The sequence below is a fragment of the Ursus americanus genome, chromosome 29 (genome assembly GCF_024610735.1).
Source record: "Ursus americanus isolate L20-20 chromosome 29, mUrsAme1.1.p, whole genome shotgun sequence".
Taxonomy (NCBI): Eukaryota; Metazoa; Chordata; class Mammalia; order Carnivora; family Ursidae; genus Ursus; species Ursus americanus.
This window is the reverse complement of record NC_142155.1, coordinates 20,684,521-20,699,439: the sequence shown is the minus strand read 5'-3', so window position 1 is coordinate 20,699,439 and position 14,919 is coordinate 20,684,521. Positions and strand designations below refer to the sequence as shown.

The window sequence follows — 14,919 nt, the reverse complement described above, 5'->3', positions numbered from 1 at the left end:
ATATCAGTAAGAGAAAGTACAAAAAACATGATCATTTCAGTAGATGTAGAAAAAGCATTTGAGAGTACAACATCCATTCATGCTAAAAACCCTCAACAATGTAGGTCTAGAGGGAGTATAACCTCAACATAATAAGGGCCATATATGAGGAACCCAGAGCTAACGCCATATTCAGTGGTGAAAAACGGAGAGCTTTTCCCCTAAGGTCAGGAACAAGACAAGAACGTCCACTCTGACCACTTTTATTCAGCATAAGTATTGGAAGTATTGGAAGTCCTAGCCACAGCAATTAGGTGGCAACAACAACAGAAATAAATAAAAAGGATCCAAATTGGTAAGGAAGAAATAAAACTTTCACTATTTGCAGATCACATGATACTTTAATATAGAAAACCCTAAAGACTACCAAAAACTGCTAGAACTGATAAATGAATTCAGTAAAGTAACAAGATACAAAATCAATGTAAAGAGGTCTGTTGCATTTCTATACACTAAAAATGAAGCAGCAGAAAATAAAATTAAGAAAACAATGTTTTTTAAATTTTATAAATATATAAATATTTTTATATAAGATAAAGTGAATTTTTATATAAGAAAAACTGTGTTGTAAACAGGAACACTTAAATATTTGTTAATGCATAAATTTTAAATCCATGAATAACATTCTACTGTATGAATATATTATAGTTCATTTAATTTCCTATTAGATGTATAAATTGTTTTAATTTTTCTATTATTAAAAGAAATACCACTTTAAATAATATCTTGGTAGCTAAAAACCTGTAATAAATCACAGCTGTGAGTACAGCAATATGCTGGGTGCAGTGAATCTTAGCAAACCATCAAACCTGGAGTCTTGGAGACTCCCAGCACACGTGGTAACCTTGATATTGGCAAGCGGTTACTGTTGTAGGACAGTGATATGATGAAAATAATGCTTTATATACCTTTAGAGCTAGAAGGACTCTTAATTCTACAACCAATTACTCACCTTTTTCAGGGACACCAAAGAGACCAAGTGGTATTAGAATGGTAGCAGTGTTCAGGTGGATTCATAGGTATAGAAAGATGGCCAGTTTAGGTGACTTTTGTAGTAATTTAACTTTGAAATGAAAAAAGGCTTTGCTTAGGTAATGGCATTTAGAATAAAGACCTTAAAGTGAAGCTAAAAGAAATGACAGGGCTTTCTTTTGTTGTGGCAAAGGTTTGAGAAAAGAAAAGAAAAAAGATACAAGAGGACTGCGTTATGTAATTTTTTTTGGTATTTTCAGGTGGTCACTAATATTTTGCATTTTTCAAAACTAGAGTCTTTTTAGGGCATGTTTTCCTATTTAGGCCATAAGTGTTTTGTTTATTCGAAAGAGCACATTTATCTTTTTTTCTTCAGTAAATCTGAATAGGTATTTTTACCTTAAAATTAATTCTCTCATTTGTGTTTTCCCAAATTTCATTAATTTGTTTCTTTTTTTTCTGGGAATCACTCATTTCATGCTGTTTTACCTTGTCTCCAGAAAGTAAATTTATGATGTTTAGCCTTCTGGGAAGGATTATGGTAAAATAGAACAAAGGCTTTTATGTCAGATGTGGATTCTACTGTCACTTTTATTAGCTGTATGTACTCGGGAAGTTACTGAACATCTGTGAGCTTTATTCTTCGTCTCCAAAATGGAATTGTTATATGTACATGCAAGATTGATGAAAGCATAATACTGTATAAAGCACTTAGGACCTAACATAGCTCTCACTAAATTCTCCTTATTACATATTCTTTAGAGAGTCCATCACAAGAACTCTAAAGGAAAGTGGTATGCATTAGATTATAATTGCCTGTCTTAAATCAGCCAGAAGAGGTCACTAGATTATATACCTTTGAATTCTATTTTGTAAGGCTGGCATTCTTCAATGAAAGACTGCAATGACCAATCACAATTTGCATTTTTGCCTTGCTTCCCTCTTCTTTCCCTTTCATCTCCAATTTCTTCTGTCTGAGCCAGTGCTGCTTAAACTTTACACACTAATCACTTTGGTAATCTTGTTAAGATCTAAGTTCTTTTTTTTTTTTTTTAAAGATTTTATTTATTTATTGGACAGAGAGAAACACAGCGAGAGAGGGAACACCAGCAGGGGGAGGGGGAGAGGGAGAAGCAAGCTTCCTGCTGAGCAGGGATCCCGATGTGGGGCTTGATCCCAGAGCGCTGGGATCATGACCTGAGCCGAAGGCAAATGCTTAACGACTGAGCCACCCAGGTGCCCCAAGATATAAGTTCTTATACTGGATCTGAGGTGGGGCCTTAGATTGAAGATTCCTAACAAGCTCGTAGTTGATGCCAGTGCTGCTGGCCCTTAGGTCACGCTTTGAGTAACAAGCATCTAGTTGGTTTTGACATTAAAGCCATTAGTGGGTATATCACTAGATAGCTTCCTGCTCTTCTCCCTTTTTGGTGGTGGTGGAGGTGTGGAGGTGGTGGTGGAAGTGTGGAAGTGGTGGAGAACATATAGTAAGCTCCAGTGTGCCTCAGTGTCACTTGTGGGTCAATAGGTACAACCACTCTTTCTCGTTCTGTTCCTAGGGCTATTCTATCATTGAAAGTGATTTTTCCCTCTTGTTAGCACATCCTCCCTACCCTAGGCAATCTGTAAACTACTTTCCGTCTCTATGGTTTTGCCTTTTTTGGACATTTCATATAAATGGAATCCTATAATATGTGGCCTTTTGTGACAAGATTCTTTCATTTACCATAATTTTGTCAAGGTTCATCCATGTTGTTGTTGTTTTTTAAAATATTTTATTTATTTATTTGAGGGAGAGTGAGAGAGAGTGAGAGCATGAGCAGGGGGAAGAGCAGAGGAGAAGCGGACTCCCCACTGAGCAGGGAGCCTGAGGTGGGGCTCGATCCCAGAACCCTAAGATCATGACCTGAGCTGAAGGCAGATGCTTAACCAACTGAGCCACCCAGGTGCCCCAAGGTTCATCCATGTTGTAGCATATATCAGTACTTCATTCCTTTTTATTGTCAAGTAGTGGCCCACTGTTTGGAAATATGCCACTTTTTGTTTATCAGTTCATCAGTTGGTAGATACTTGGGTTATTTCTACTTTTGGGCTATTGTGAATAATGCTGCTAAAAATAAATGTACAAGGGGCATTTAGCCTTCCTAGTGGGTATGAGTTCATATCTTATTGTGGTTTAACTTTTTTTACATATACAAATGTGTATAGTGTATTTTATTTTAATGTAATCAGAAATATAATGGTAGAAAGGAATTGAGTACTTTAACTTATGAGACATCCTATTTCCCCTTCCTTCCCCTAGTTTGTACAAGGAAATATGCTATACTTTTGCAATAGGTATATTTCAATAAAATTTTATGTAGAATCACATTCTTGTTCTATTGAGCAAACACTTTAAACAAGCTTTATATTGAATCCATTTATGACTCACAATTGAACTAAAAATTATTTTGTTAGTGTTCTTCAAGTAAGGGACATTTGTATAAATTTTAGTGCTTTCATTTAGAACATTCTCATTGGAATGGAGAGTATCTTCTTGGATGTTGTCTTCTGTGTGATACAACATTAAAACGGGGTGGAGAGTAGTGGAAGGAGCATAAAATTTATAACCAACATATAAGGGTATGTTTGGCTGGTAGTTTTATCTCTTCTCAGGGTACTTACTTGATTGGAGGGAAACCAAATTTTAGTTTTTTCATTTGTAAATAATGAAAACAGTACTTCATGGGATGATTAGATTTTGAACCCTAATGTGATACTTCACATGTGCTCAATATAAATGTAAATTTCTTATTCCTTCTGTTGCATCTCATAAGCACTACATATAGTTTTTTTTTTTTTTTTCTTTAAGATTTATTTGTCAGAGAGAGGGCACAAGTAGGGGGAGCAGCAGGCAGAGGGAGAAACAGGCTGCCTGCTGAGCAAGGAGCCTGATGCGAGGCTCCATCCCAGGACCCTGGGATTGTGACCTGAGCCTAGGGCAGACGCTTAACCTACTGAGCCACCAGGCGTCCCACATATACTATTTCCATATCCCTAATGTTAATGATAACAAATTTAAGAAGACTCACTGCAACTTTTAAGGCTATTATTCTAAAGACCATTAACAAGATGTTAAATTATATTTATACATAAGCACACATACATATACATATAAATATACACTTAAATATTTTCAGTTTTGGGGCACCTCGTTGACTCAGTCAGTAGAGCATATGACTCTTGATCTTGGGGTCATGAATTCGAGCCCCGCATTGAGGGTAGAGTTTACTTTAAGAAGTATTTTTTTTAAATATTTTAGTTTTGAGATAGAGGAGCCTCTTAACCAAGGTTGGACGCTTTTCTAGACAGTAGAAAAGACATACCTGTTTGACTACATCAAAATTTTTTAATGACCACATACAAAATCAATAGATGTTTGAAAAATATTTGCAAAACGGAGCATGGCACAGTTAGTTTTGATAATGAAGAAAAGATACAAGTTGACCAGATGAGGAGAAAACAAAAACAATTGAAACATCAGGCAAAAGAATATGAATAAGCAATCCACAGAATATGGGACATCCACAGAATTATATGAATTAAGTGCTCAAACTCACTAGTAGGCAATAAAAATTAAAGTAACAATGAGTATCACAATATCTGTCAGACTGCAAAAATGAAAAAACGATCTATAGTAGCTATTGTGCCAGGTTCACTCAATGCTAGGGAATATGTAAATTGATAGAGCCTTTTTGAAAAACAGTCATACAGTATCCTTTAATATTCAAGTACTAAATAAACCTTTTAACCCAATAGGGCCACTCCGAATAATGAGAAAAACACACCTATAACTAAGGATATGTATTTAAGGATGGTTACAATACCATTGTTTATAGTAGCAAGGGGAGAAAAGCCTGGAAATGAATAGTTGACTAAGTCTTAGTAACTGGAGTAGTTTGCAGCCATTGAGAAGAATGAATTAGAGATATGCCAGTTGACTTTTAGGGATTTCCATTAGGTATTGTGGAATAAGGGAAACTAAGAGGCAGGGGAGTCTGTAAGATGACAGTATTTGGTAAAACAATGGCAGTCCCCTGCATATTTATTTCTATATATTTTTGTAAATTATTAAGCATGGAGACATTTATGGAAGAATACATAAACATAGGTTATATTGCAGAGTAGAGTGAATAAAGCAAAATGGAAGAAAAAGTATATGTGATATGAAAACATCCATTAACATAATATAGATGTATATATAAAAAAAAGGAAAAACATAGAAAGTAAATGTACTTGTATATTTATTGTCACAGAAAGGTGGTCAAGATTTGTTTTTAAGAAAATTTTTAATTTGCATATGAAACCTCTTTTATGATAAAAAATTCCATAGTTCATACTCAGGGAAGAAAAGTTTTTATGTTAAAACCTGATATAGAATATTCCAAATAAATAAGAAATTTTGAAAGTTGATTTTAAAAAATTGAATATTGATTTCAGTTGTCTATAATACAGCTTTGCCTTGTATTTTAGGAAGCTACAGATGATGAACATAAAAACAACCTTCTTCCTCAGATTATTCAGTGTTTTGCGTGTCCACATTGCTTCCTTCTTTTTAGCAGCAAGGATGAGTGTTTGAAGCATATGTCTGGAAAGAATCATTTCCATCAGAATTTTAAACTGGGTGGTATGTTAATACTCTCTTCTGAAAATTATTGAGCTACTTTAATCTTTGCTGATTTACCATGCTTCTCAGATAACTCTTGAGAAAACTTATCCTCACATTAGATTGAAAACATGAAAGTGAAAGATGGTCTTCATTTTTCTTTTTCAAAAAAGATTCTCCATATTGATCTGCAGCTAACAGTAAGGTTTACTTACTTTGAAGAATGAAGAGAAACTTGGGAAGAAAATATTTATTTAGGATGATGTTTTTATGTATCCATAATATCTGGGAAGTTGGGTGTTACTCTGCATATAAGACTCAGATTTTGAGCATGAGTTCAGCATCTTTTGTACTTAAGGCTAGAAAATTACTTCCCTTAGATTTTTATCACATAAATAACAATCTTTTACTTATGCCAGCCAGTGCTGAGAAAGGCAAAGGGATGGAAGGTTGGGTTGCTATCTACTCAAATCTTTGCAAGTTATAGTTTATTTTGTCTTTCAGATGACCAGGGAATAGCACATCCAATATCATTTCCATCTTTTGCAAAGAAACTTCTGATCTCTCTGTGCAAAGATGTCCCATTTCAAGTTAAGTGTGTGGCCTGCCACCAGACACTACGTTCCCACATGGAGCTCACTGCCCATTTCAGGTTTGTACAGGGTTAGTTGTGTTGTAAGGGAATCCTGCCCAAGTAGCTCTTTGCCAGAGGGAGGATTCAACAAATACTTTTCTGTTCCGTGTTTCTCTGCTTTTAAAATGAGAATGTACATTAGTCTGGAAATTAATTCTATTTAGCATAATGAGAGAAATTAAAGGTGTGGAATAAGTGGATATATTGATATTGCTGTGAATGTAAAATGAACTAACAGTTCTAGGTGTATTTTTCTCGGTGTGTTATGTGAGTAGTGTATATATAGGGGAGGAGCGGGTTAAAGTAGAAGCTTGGCTTTAAGTCAGCCAGAATGGAAAGTATATACATATGAAAAGATTAAATTTCTGTGAAAGGCCTAATTTATCAAATAATCATTGGCTTTACAATGGAAATTATCAAGCAACGTACAGTCACCCAGCTTCAGTAGTCATCAACACATGGCAGTCATGTTTTCATTTATATTGTCACCCCATGCAAGTTGTTATTTCAGAGTAAATCATGTCATTCTATCTGTAAATACTTCAATATGTAACTATAAATGGTAAGGACTCTTTTTTTTAATCCTAAAATGCTGTTATCACACCTTTAAAAACTGGTATTTTTAATAGCATCAAAAACTAGTCAGTTATCAAATTTTCCTGATTATTTCGCAAAGTTTTTTATTTTGCATTTGATTTGTTGAAATCATAATCCAAACAAAGTCTGTACATTGTTTATAATTCCTGTAGAAAGCAGAGTTACTGTATTTAGAAAGTACTTACAAAAGAGTTTATTTTTTTATCCAATTTAGAGTTCGTTGTCGAAATGCTGGTCCTGTAGCTATAGCTGAGAAGAGCATTGCCCAAGTTGCAGAAAAATTCCTATTAAAAGGTTACTGTCCAAATTGCAACCAAGTCTATATGGATGAAAACAGTACCCGAAATCACAAGCAGAATTCAGGGCACAAAGTCCGAGTCATTACCTCAATGGAAGAATCAGTCTTACTTTATTGCCACAGCAGTGAAGGGAACAAACCTTCTTCTGACTTGCATCTCTTGCTAGATCAATCAAAATTTTCATCACTTAAAAGAACTATGTCTGTTCAAGAATCTAGCTCACAAGATTACACCACTGTTCCAAAAAAGAAGATGAGTTTAGAAGGTAGAAACCACGAAGGTACGGTTTGTGTTCAGAAAGAAAAGTCAGTTGTAAAAACTTGGTTTTGTGAATGTCATCAACGATTCCCAAGTGAAGACGCAGTGGAAAAGCATGTTTTCTCAGCAAACACGATGTGTTATAAGTGTGTGGTCTGTGGAAAGGTGTGTGAAGATTCAGGGGTCATCCGTTTACATATGAGCCGGATTCATGGAGGGGCACATTTAAATAACTTTCTTTTCTGGTGTCGGACATGCAAAAAGGAAATAATGAGAAAAGAGGCTATCATGGCACACGTGACTGAATTTCATAATGGACACAGGTATTTTTATGAGACGGATGAGGTAGAAGGTGAAACGTTGCCATCATCTTCTGCAACACTGGTGAGGAATGTGACTGCTAAGAATCCTTCTTCAGCTATTACTGTTATTGATCATTCTCCAGCAAACAGTCCTCCAAGGGGTAAATGGCAGTGCCGAATTTGTGAAGATATGTTTGATTCCCAAGAATGTGTAAAACAACATTGCATGTCTTTAGCAAGTCACCAGTTTCATAGATATAGCTGTGCCCATTGCAAAAAGACTTTTCACAAGATAGAAACACTATACCGCCATTGCCAAGATGAGCATAACAATGAAATAAAGGTTAAATACTTCTGTGGGCTTTGTGATCTTATCTTTAATGTGGAAGAAACATTTTTAAGTCATTATAAGGAGCACCACAGCATAGATTATGTGTTTGTGCCTGAAAAAACTGAAACTTCAATTAAAACTGAGAATGATTTTCCAGTAATAGAGACCAGTAACTTGTTAACCTGTGGTTGCCATGAGAGTTACATCTGTAAAGTCAACAGAAAGGAAGATTATAGTAGATGTCTCCAAACCATGTTGGATAAAGGTAAACTGTGGTTTCGCTGCAGCTTGTGTTCAGCAACAGCACAAAGTGTAGCCGACATTAATACTCATATCCATCAAGTGCACAAAGAAGAAAACAGTGAAGAGGAAGAGGAGCAGCAGTATGTGATCAAGTGTGGCACCTGCACTAAAGCATTTCATGATCCTGAGAGTGCTCAGCAGCACTTCCATAGAAAACATTGCTTTTTACGGAAACCCAGTGTGGCTCATTTTGGATCTGAGAAAACAAGCCCGTACAAGTTTGCTGCCAGTGCCTCACATACAGAGAGAAAACTGAAACAGACAGTAAGCCATCCAAAAAATTCAGACATGGAGAAAGGAGCTGAGAATGACCTAAGCTGTCAGAATATAGGTATGGCTTTACAACTCTAATATCTGTGCAAATTTCACATGTTGATAGAGAAACATACATGTATTGTAGCTGTCATTTTCGTGAAGGCTAATAATGATTCAGTTTGGAAGTAAGAAACATGGTAGGATGATGAGTTAATTACCATAGTGTGTACACTTTTTAGGGATGTGTATTCCTAAACACTAATAAATATTAATATTTAAATATTCATTCAACTACTCTAAACTTAAGGGAACAAAGAGTATATATTAGCTTTTTTTTTTTTAATTTTATTTATTTATTTGACTGACAGCAAGAGAGGGAACATAAGCAGGGGGAGTGGGAGAGGGAGAGGCAGGCTTCCCACTGAGCAGGGAGCCCCATGCAGGGCTCGATCCCAGGACCCTGGGATCTGGACCTGAGCCGAAGGCAGACACTTAATGACTGAGCCACCCAGCCACCCCGAATATATATTAGCTTTAAACAGTATGTGTTTCTTTGTTTTTGTTTTTGTTTTTTTAATTTTTACAGAGAGGGAGACAGCCAGCGAGAGAGGGAACACAAGCAGGGGGAATGGGAGAGGAAGAAGCAGGCTCCTAGTGGAGAAGCCTGATGTGGGGCTCGATCCCAGATTGCTGGGATCATGCCCTGAGCCGAAGGCAGACGCTTAACAGCTGCGCCACCTAGGCGCCCCTAAACAATATGTGTTTAAGATAACATTTTCTTTTACAAAAAGCATGGGAATTTTGAGAGATGATGGAAATTGATAGTTTCTGAAAGTCAGATTTGAAAGTTATCCTGAACATTTAGATTCTTATCATTTAGATTTAGGTTCATTAAAAAGATAAATCAAGTGAATTCTTTTTGTTTCTATTTTGACTTTATTCTTTTGTTGATGTTGGCTGATTCTTTGTTTTATTTAAAAAAATTTTTTTTATTCCAGTGTAGTTATCATATTAGTTTCAGGTGTATAATATTAGTGATTCGCCAATTCTATGTAGTCGTCAGTGCTCATTATGATAAAGTGTAGTCTTAAGTCCTTCACCTATTTCATCCATCCCCCCATCCACCGCCCCTCTGGTAATCACCAATTCTCTATATGTAAGAATCTGGTTTTTTGTCTTTTTTTTCCCTTTATTTCTTAAATTCCACATGAGTGAAATTCTATGGTATTTGTCTATCTAGCATTATACCGGCTAGATCCATCCGTGTTGTTGCAAATGCTAAGATTTCATTCCTTTTTATGGCTGAGAATATTCTCTCTGCGTGTATGTGTATACACACACACACACAAACACACACACACATTTAACAAGAGATGTGTATATCTTTTTGAATTAGTATTTTCATATTCTTTGATTAACTACCCAGGAGTAGAATGACTGGATTATATGGTATTTCTATTTTTAATTTTTCAAGGAACCTCCATATTGTTTTCCACAGTGGCTGCACCAGTTTATATTCCCACCAACAGTGTATAAATGTTCCTTTTCCTTTTCCTCCACATCCTCCTATTTTGGCCTTATTCGATAAGTATGAGAAATCTTAAAGATCACGTCAGAATTTGTATATTTTTGTTATGATTTTCTTGGAAGCAAAACCATTACTTAGAGTTAAAATAGCAAATAGAAGTAGAGTTACAGGGGTGCCTGGGTGGCTCAGTGGGTTAGATGTCCGCCTTTGACTCAAGTCATGATCCCAGGGTCCTGGGATCAAGCCACGCATTGGGCTCCCTGCCCAGTGGGGAGCCTGCTCTCCCTCTCTCTCTGCCTGCCTCTCCCCCTGTCTCTGTCTCTCTCTCTCATATAAATAAATGAAATCTTTAAAAAAAAAAGAGAGAGAAGAGTTACAAGTGGTAGCAAGAAACCGGGGAGAAAATTGAGGTATAGATTACTTTGTACTTACTCTAGACTTTATTTCTTGCACCGTGTGATAAGACTAAGTCAGTCTAGAAGAGTACAATGTTTTTATTTTGTTTAGAAGTATAATTTTAAATGGATATTCTTTTAAATAGATATTAGCTCTTGGTAAATTATACAATATATAGTGGGGACAATGAGGATATATGAAAATTTTGGCTAAAATGTTTTTTAGAAAGAGAGGGAGAAAGAGAAACTCAAGCAAACTCCAGAGTGAGCACAGAGCCTGACTCAGGGCTTGATCTCATGACCCTGAGATCACGACCTGAGCCGAAACCAAGAGTCAGATGCTTAACCAACTGTGCCATCCAGGTGCCCCTAAAATTTTTTTATAAACTATTGAATTTATACATCCTTGCTCTATAACATGTGTAGATCTCAGTATCATCTTTAGGCATGGCATTGTCTTTGTAAGAAATGATTACACGACCTAGTACTGACCCACCCATTCAGCTCTACTTCAGACAGTAAAGCAGTGGTCACACTGTTTTTATGTTCTCTTGTGTTTTTCTTTTGTTTTTCCAATTACTTTTTGGGACTTTATGTTGGTCTGTGTTTGATAGATGATTATAGTATCTAAATCTAGTTACTAAGAATTAAAAAAAATTTTTTTTAAGTAATTTCTACACCCGTGTGGCTCAAACTCATGACCCCAAGATCAGGAGTCACATGTTCCACACGCTGAGCTAGCCAGGGGCCCCAGCAATTACTAAGAATTTTAAGAAAAGATAAAAGAAGATGGGTAGCATGGAAATGGGAGAGGATGGCAGTAGTATATTTGAGGGGGTCTCTATTAGGTAGAGTAAAACCTAGTCTTTTTTTTTTTTTTTTAAGATTTTATTTATTTATTTATTTATTTATTTTTTAATTTTTTAAGATTTTATTTATTTGACAGAGAGAGAGATAGCCAGCGAGAGGGGGAACACAAGCAGGGGGAGTGGGAGAGGAAGAAGCAGGTTCCCAGCAGAGCAGGGAGCCCGATGCGGGGCTCGATCCCAGGACCCTGGGATCAAACCTAGTCATTTTAAAAAATAATTTAAAATATTAGGGTTTGCATTGCTAACCACTAGAAACTTCAAGGTCTTATGAAGCTAGAAAAGTATGAAAGAAGTGAAGGTATGGAGAACAAGAGTTGGAAAATGGTGGAAGAGGAAAGAACCTAAGAGAACCAAGAGAAAGATGTTTATGGTAGGAGGTGCTGGTGTGCTACCAGGACCTCTTATACACCACTTTATGGTAGCAGGGTTGTAGGTAATTTCATTTCTTCTGTCTAGGGTTTTTAACATAGCTAACAGGTTACCAATAAATCAGTCTAGATTGGGAAAAGAGCAAACTTCTGTTGGGGGGAGAAGTTCTTAACAGATAACCTTAAAATTTTATTCTGATGGATGGTACAAGTTTTTGGTTATTTAGCCTCAAAACTTGGTCTTCTAATACACAACTAATGAATCATCGAGCCTTACATCGGAAACCGGGGATGTACTGTATGGTGACTAACATAATATAATAAAAAATCATTAAAAAAAAAAAAAAGAAAAGAAATATTACCTAAAAAAAACAAAACAAAACAAAACTTGGTCTTCTAGTTACTCCAGTACATTTTTTTTTTAAGATTTTATTTATTTATTTGTCAGAGAGCACAAGCAGGGGGAGCAGTAGGTAGAGAGAGAAACAGCCTCCCTGCCAAGCAAGGAGCCCAATGAGGGATTCGATCCCAGGACTCTGGGATCATGACCTGAGCTGAAGGCAGATGTTTAACCGACTGAGCCACCCAGGTGTCTCTCCAGTATATTATTTTTTTTAAATTCCTTGTATAAATTACTTTTAAAGAAAGCCTTAGCTATAATGCGTTTGGTAATGATGGGAGCAGTTTTGGAGGTAACAGAAGCTATAATGATTTTGGCAATTACAACCAATCAATCTTGAAATTTTGGACCCATGAAAGAAGGAAATTTTGGAGGCAGAAGCTCTGGCCCCTGTGGTGGTGGAGGCCAATACTTTGCCAAACAACAAAACCACGGTGGCTGTAGTGGTTCCAGCGGCAGCAGTAGCGATGGTGGTGGCAGAAAGTTTTAATTACTAACAGGAAACAAAGTTTAGCAGGAGAGAAGAGCCAGAGGAGTGACAGGGAAGCTTCATGTTAACAACAGATTTGTGAACTCAACCAAACATAGCGGTGGCGGGGCCTAGCTGCTACAAAGAAGACATGTTTTAGACAATACTCAACGTGCATGGGCAAAAAACTTGAGGACTGTAGTTGTGACTAATTGTGTAACAGGTTATTTTAGTTTCTGTTCTATGGAAAGTGTAAAGCATTCCAACAAAGGATTTTAATACAGATTTTTTTTTTTTTACACCCATGCTGCTGATTGCTAAATGTGATAGTCTGATCGTGATGCTGAAAAATTTAGAAAAAGAAAGGCAGGCTTTAGGGTCAATGGCATGTATATATAGAAAGAATAATAAAGTTTTTGAAATGTTCAGAATATTTTTTATCTGGTGTTTAAGTATACTGTGTCATGTACAAGTTTGGACTTAATGAAAAGGTTTAGAAAATAATATTCAAGATTAACATTTTTGTATATTCTATATATCTTTTAAACTTGAGGAATTAAAATGGTTTTAGCTAATTCTTACCAAATTCAGGTTAATGTTTCTCTCTTCTCAGATGAAGAAGTCGTTGAGCTTCCAGATTTGGATTATCTGCGAACCATGACTCATATAGTCTTTGTAGACTTTGATAACTGGTCAAACTTTTTTGGTCATCTACCAGGCCATCTTAACCAAGGAACATTTATTTGGGGTTTTCAAGGTATGGTTGATAAGGAAAACATTTGAGATGATACCCTGTCCTCTTTTTTCCATTTGAATATGTTTCATGTTAAAAGGACTGCTCTTGAACCTTCTTGATTAGAACATACAAACATGAATAGAATTCCTCTTTTTTCCATTAGAATATGTTTCACTTTAAAATGACTGCTCTAGAACCTTTTTGACCAGAACATGCAAACATAATTAGAATATTGTCACTTCGCGTTGTAGCTGCTCTGCTAGAATATTTTTCTTTTTAAATTTCTCTGTGGTAAATGTTAACTCTCTTTGGTGACCTAAAGTTTGTGGATCTTTAGATACTACATCTAAACACATGCAGATGTTTATTCAACACCTGCGGTGTCCCAGGTACTGTGCTTGGTATTAATCCATGCTTACTGATTATTATATTTATCTCCTTTTTAAAATATAAGGAAGTATGCTGAGAAGTTTATTTTTTTCCAGAGTTAGCTTTTGAACTTGGTTGGGCCTCACGGCTACAGAACTAGTATGATTTTCACGGTGCCATAACTGCCTCTTCAGTTCATCCTTACTGTTCATTCCTCTAAATATCTCTTCACAAACCATTGACCAAACAGAGAGAGAGACTTCTTTGATTTACAGAAGGTTAGTATAGTGAACATCCAATAAACTTCATGTTTGATAGGGAACAACATACAAAGAGGAGGATTGGATTTAAGATAGAAATGTACTGACCTGGAGAAAGTTATCCAGTACAGTCTTTTGGTAAAGTTAGCTTTGTTGATTGCCCATAATTTCTATCCACTGAGTAGCCTTGACATATTTGTGAATAAACCACTAACATTTTATAGAATTACACCATTGAGAGACTTTTCACACACATTACTTTTGATTGTCACTAGCATACCTATGTGTTTCCAGATGAATAGGCAGATTGAAGAAAGTCGGCCTATTTTGCCAAGATTGTAAAGCAACAAAATGGTGATACCCATACCAGAATTGAGTTCTGCATTCTAATCTAGTGTACCTACCCTCTAGAAAAATTTTTCTCTAGTATGTGTTTTTTTGTGATTGAGCATTCATTTGTATCTAGTGTTCTGTTCTTTTTTTTTTTTTTTCTGTTTGACTATCATTTATGTCTTTTCTAAAAATAATAGGAGGAAACACCAATTGGAAGCCTCCACTCAACTGTAAGATTTATAATTACCTGAACAGGATTGGATGCTTCTTCCTTCACCCTCGTTGTAGTAAAAGAAAAGATGCTGCTGATTTTGCCATATGTATGCATGTGAGTGATTATTTTATTCAAAATCTAATGTGAATCTAGGACCCATTTGGAATTTCTTTTCCGCTTGGATCGTAATGACACTACAGAGCATGCTTCAGTGCTGTATTTCTGTATAAAACATTTTGCATCAGGTTCTATTTACAACTAATGAGGGCAAGGGCCCATATCATACTTATTTACTGCTTTTCCCCAATTCCCAGCAGACTGTCAGCTACTCATTGTAGACCCT

At 36.1% G+C, this 14,919-nt stretch overlaps 1 protein-coding gene across 4 annotated transcripts in view; it reads left to right on the top strand.

The window, feature by feature from the left end:
- ZNF451 (zinc finger protein 451) overlaps positions 1–14,919 on the top strand; it is an 85,458-nt gene that overhangs the window by 50,065 nt on the left and 20,474 nt on the right. For all 4 annotated transcript variants that reach the window (XM_045802990.2, XM_087856980.1, XM_045802997.2 and 1 more), the window contains 5 exons: positions 5,524–5,677; positions 6,161–6,308; positions 7,102–8,711; positions 13,278–13,421; positions 14,560–14,690. In XM_045802990.2, the coding sequence (XP_045658946.2) occupies positions 5,524–5,677; positions 6,161–6,308; positions 7,102–8,711; positions 13,278–13,421; positions 14,560–14,690 (2,187 nt within the window). The remainder of the gene's footprint in view (positions 1–5,523; positions 5,678–6,160; positions 6,309–7,101; positions 8,712–13,277; positions 13,422–14,559; positions 14,691–14,919) is intronic.